At 54.9% G+C, this 2,031-nt stretch overlaps 1 protein-coding gene across 1 annotated transcript; it reads left to right on the top strand.

Moving 5' to 3' along the window:
• Positions 1-2: 2 nt before the first annotated feature.
• PpBr36_11501 (uncharacterized protein) lies at positions 3-1,957 on the top strand (the record flags this gene model as incomplete). Its single annotated transcript, XM_029898601.1, has 2 exons — positions 3-1,001; positions 1,100-1,957. The coding sequence occupies 2 exons, from the start codon at positions 3-5 to the stop codon at positions 1,955-1,957; spliced, it is 1,857 nt and encodes a 618-aa protein (XP_029743069.1).
• Between the last annotated feature and the right edge of the window lie 74 nt (positions 1,958-2,031).

Here is a 2,031-nt window from a genome sequence, read left to right as displayed (position 1 = left end):
TAATGTCGAGCCACACGCCTGTCCCTCACCTGCCAGCCCCTCTGTCGGAAGATGATCAAACAGCCTTCAAGTCATCGGCACCCATGGAACAGCACCTCTACAGCACTCACGGCAGCCAAGCTGCTGCCGCCTCTCAAAACAGACAAGATGCAGCAACGCCCATCCACGGTGACCTGTGCGAGATCAAGATATTGTACGAGGGCCCACCCAAGTGCGACTGCTGCATCAACTGGGTGGAGGAGTATCCTGACGACCTCAAGGGCTCTGGTGGGGAAAAGGCCGACCGCAAGGCCGTGTCCATCGTGGCGCGCATGAAAAAGAGCCACAAGGAAGGCCAAGTGCTGACTCTCGATTCAATTGTCGTGCAGAACGAGCCGCTGAGAAGACTGCTGGGCGAGGTCTTTGAGGGCTACAATGGCATCACCACGGCGTTGAAGGAGCTCGTCTTCAGCGCCCCCTTCCACCCCTTTTACTTCAGATGGCGCCAATTCAGTCAGGCTTTACAGCGCGAACAAGCGGCTCAGTCCGAGGTTTTGCCGCATGCCAAGCTCTTGTTTGGCTTGGTGGAAAAGGAGCTAGAAGGTACCCGGGCGACCGTCGAGGACTTGGTGCGGAACAAGGTGATCACCTTTGATTTGCTCTGGGCTCTCTTCGAGCCGGGCAGCACGGTCGTTTCCGAGATGGAGACCCAAGACCGGTTTTTCCATGTCTATCGAGGTGTCTACAGCAGCAAGGACGGCGAGCTACGGTTTGTAATCCATGCTAGGTTCGTTGACTGGGACGGCGTGGAGTTCGGGTTCCGCCGACAGGAGCTCCAGCTGCGCCCATTTAGCGGCACCCATGCCATCACCCAGCTGGGCTTTTACCCTTGCTCTTTCCACCCGAGATTGGAGGAGGCTCGGACACGGGCCATACAGAGGGGACTGCGGTTCTACCATCTCGCGGGCCTGCATTATCGGAGCTATGATGGTCCAGTTATAGATGAAAGACGGGAACGAACTGTAAGCTTAGAATTGCTTGCCCACTTGACTTGCCAACGAATGGCATCTTGCCCATTGTTAGGCATTCACTAATGGCCTCGCGTTTCTTTTTGCCTCAGATCCAGGGGCGCGTCATTATTGATGCAGCTACGTTTTTTCAAACTCACCTTGACCGAGACGTTGAGCTGGGCTCACTGGCCGACCTTGCAACTTTGGCCATTGATGTCCAAGATGTTGATACACACAAGGGTTATGCCTGCTATCCAGTGCCGAACAGTTTCCCTAATCGAGGCCGCGATCGGGGTCCCCCTTCAGCACCTCCGCTCAGAGCAGATATCAAGCCGCTTGTCTGGGAGGCTGAGGACGAGCTCAGCGACGAAGACTTGGAGGATGGTAAGTGGTTCCCGTCGATATTGTTGATTGTAGGTACGCTAACAGAGTGGAAAAAAAAAAAAAAAGAACCAGTATCGCTCACCGAGTACCAGCTGATGCTGTGCAACACCAGGCTCCACGTCTTCTCCCTGACCCTGAAGCGCTGGGTCGTAACTTTGGATATCGACGCGGTCCAGCCCATCGCGTGGAACGACTCGGCCTTTCCGAACCTGATCCTCCCCGGCAGCCACAAGGATCTCGTGCTCTCGTTTGTCGAGAGCCACGCGTCCAAAAGGGTCGAATTCGACGATGTTATCGAGGGCAAGGGGCTAGGCCTCATCATGCTCCTCGCCGGATCGCCCGGCACGGGTAAAACCCTGACGGCCGAGGCCGTCGCCGACAAGCTGCGCAGGCCGCTTTACGTTCTCGGCGCCGGCGAGCTGGGTGACAGTGGACACCATGTGGAAAAGAAGCTCAAGAGTATTCTGGAACTGATCGAGAAGTGGAACGCGGTCCTGCTGCTGGACGAATGTGATGTGTTTTTACAAGCCAGAACGACCCAGGCAGTTTCTCATAACAACGTAGTCGCGGTGTTTTTGAGGTGAGCTCTATTCCTTTGAGTCTTTGACCCAGTACCCTCGCCGCCTTTTTTTTTTTTTTTTTTTTTTTTTTTTTTTTT

The sequence above is a fragment of the Pyricularia pennisetigena genome (genome assembly GCF_004337985.1).
Source record: "Pyricularia pennisetigena strain Br36 chromosome Unknown Pyricularia_pennisetigena_Br36_Scf_75, whole genome shotgun sequence".
NCBI classification, from domain to species: domain Eukaryota; kingdom Fungi; phylum Ascomycota; class Sordariomycetes; order Magnaporthales; family Pyriculariaceae; genus Pyricularia; species Pyricularia pennisetigena.
This window is presented reverse-complemented; position numbering and strand designations above follow the sequence as displayed.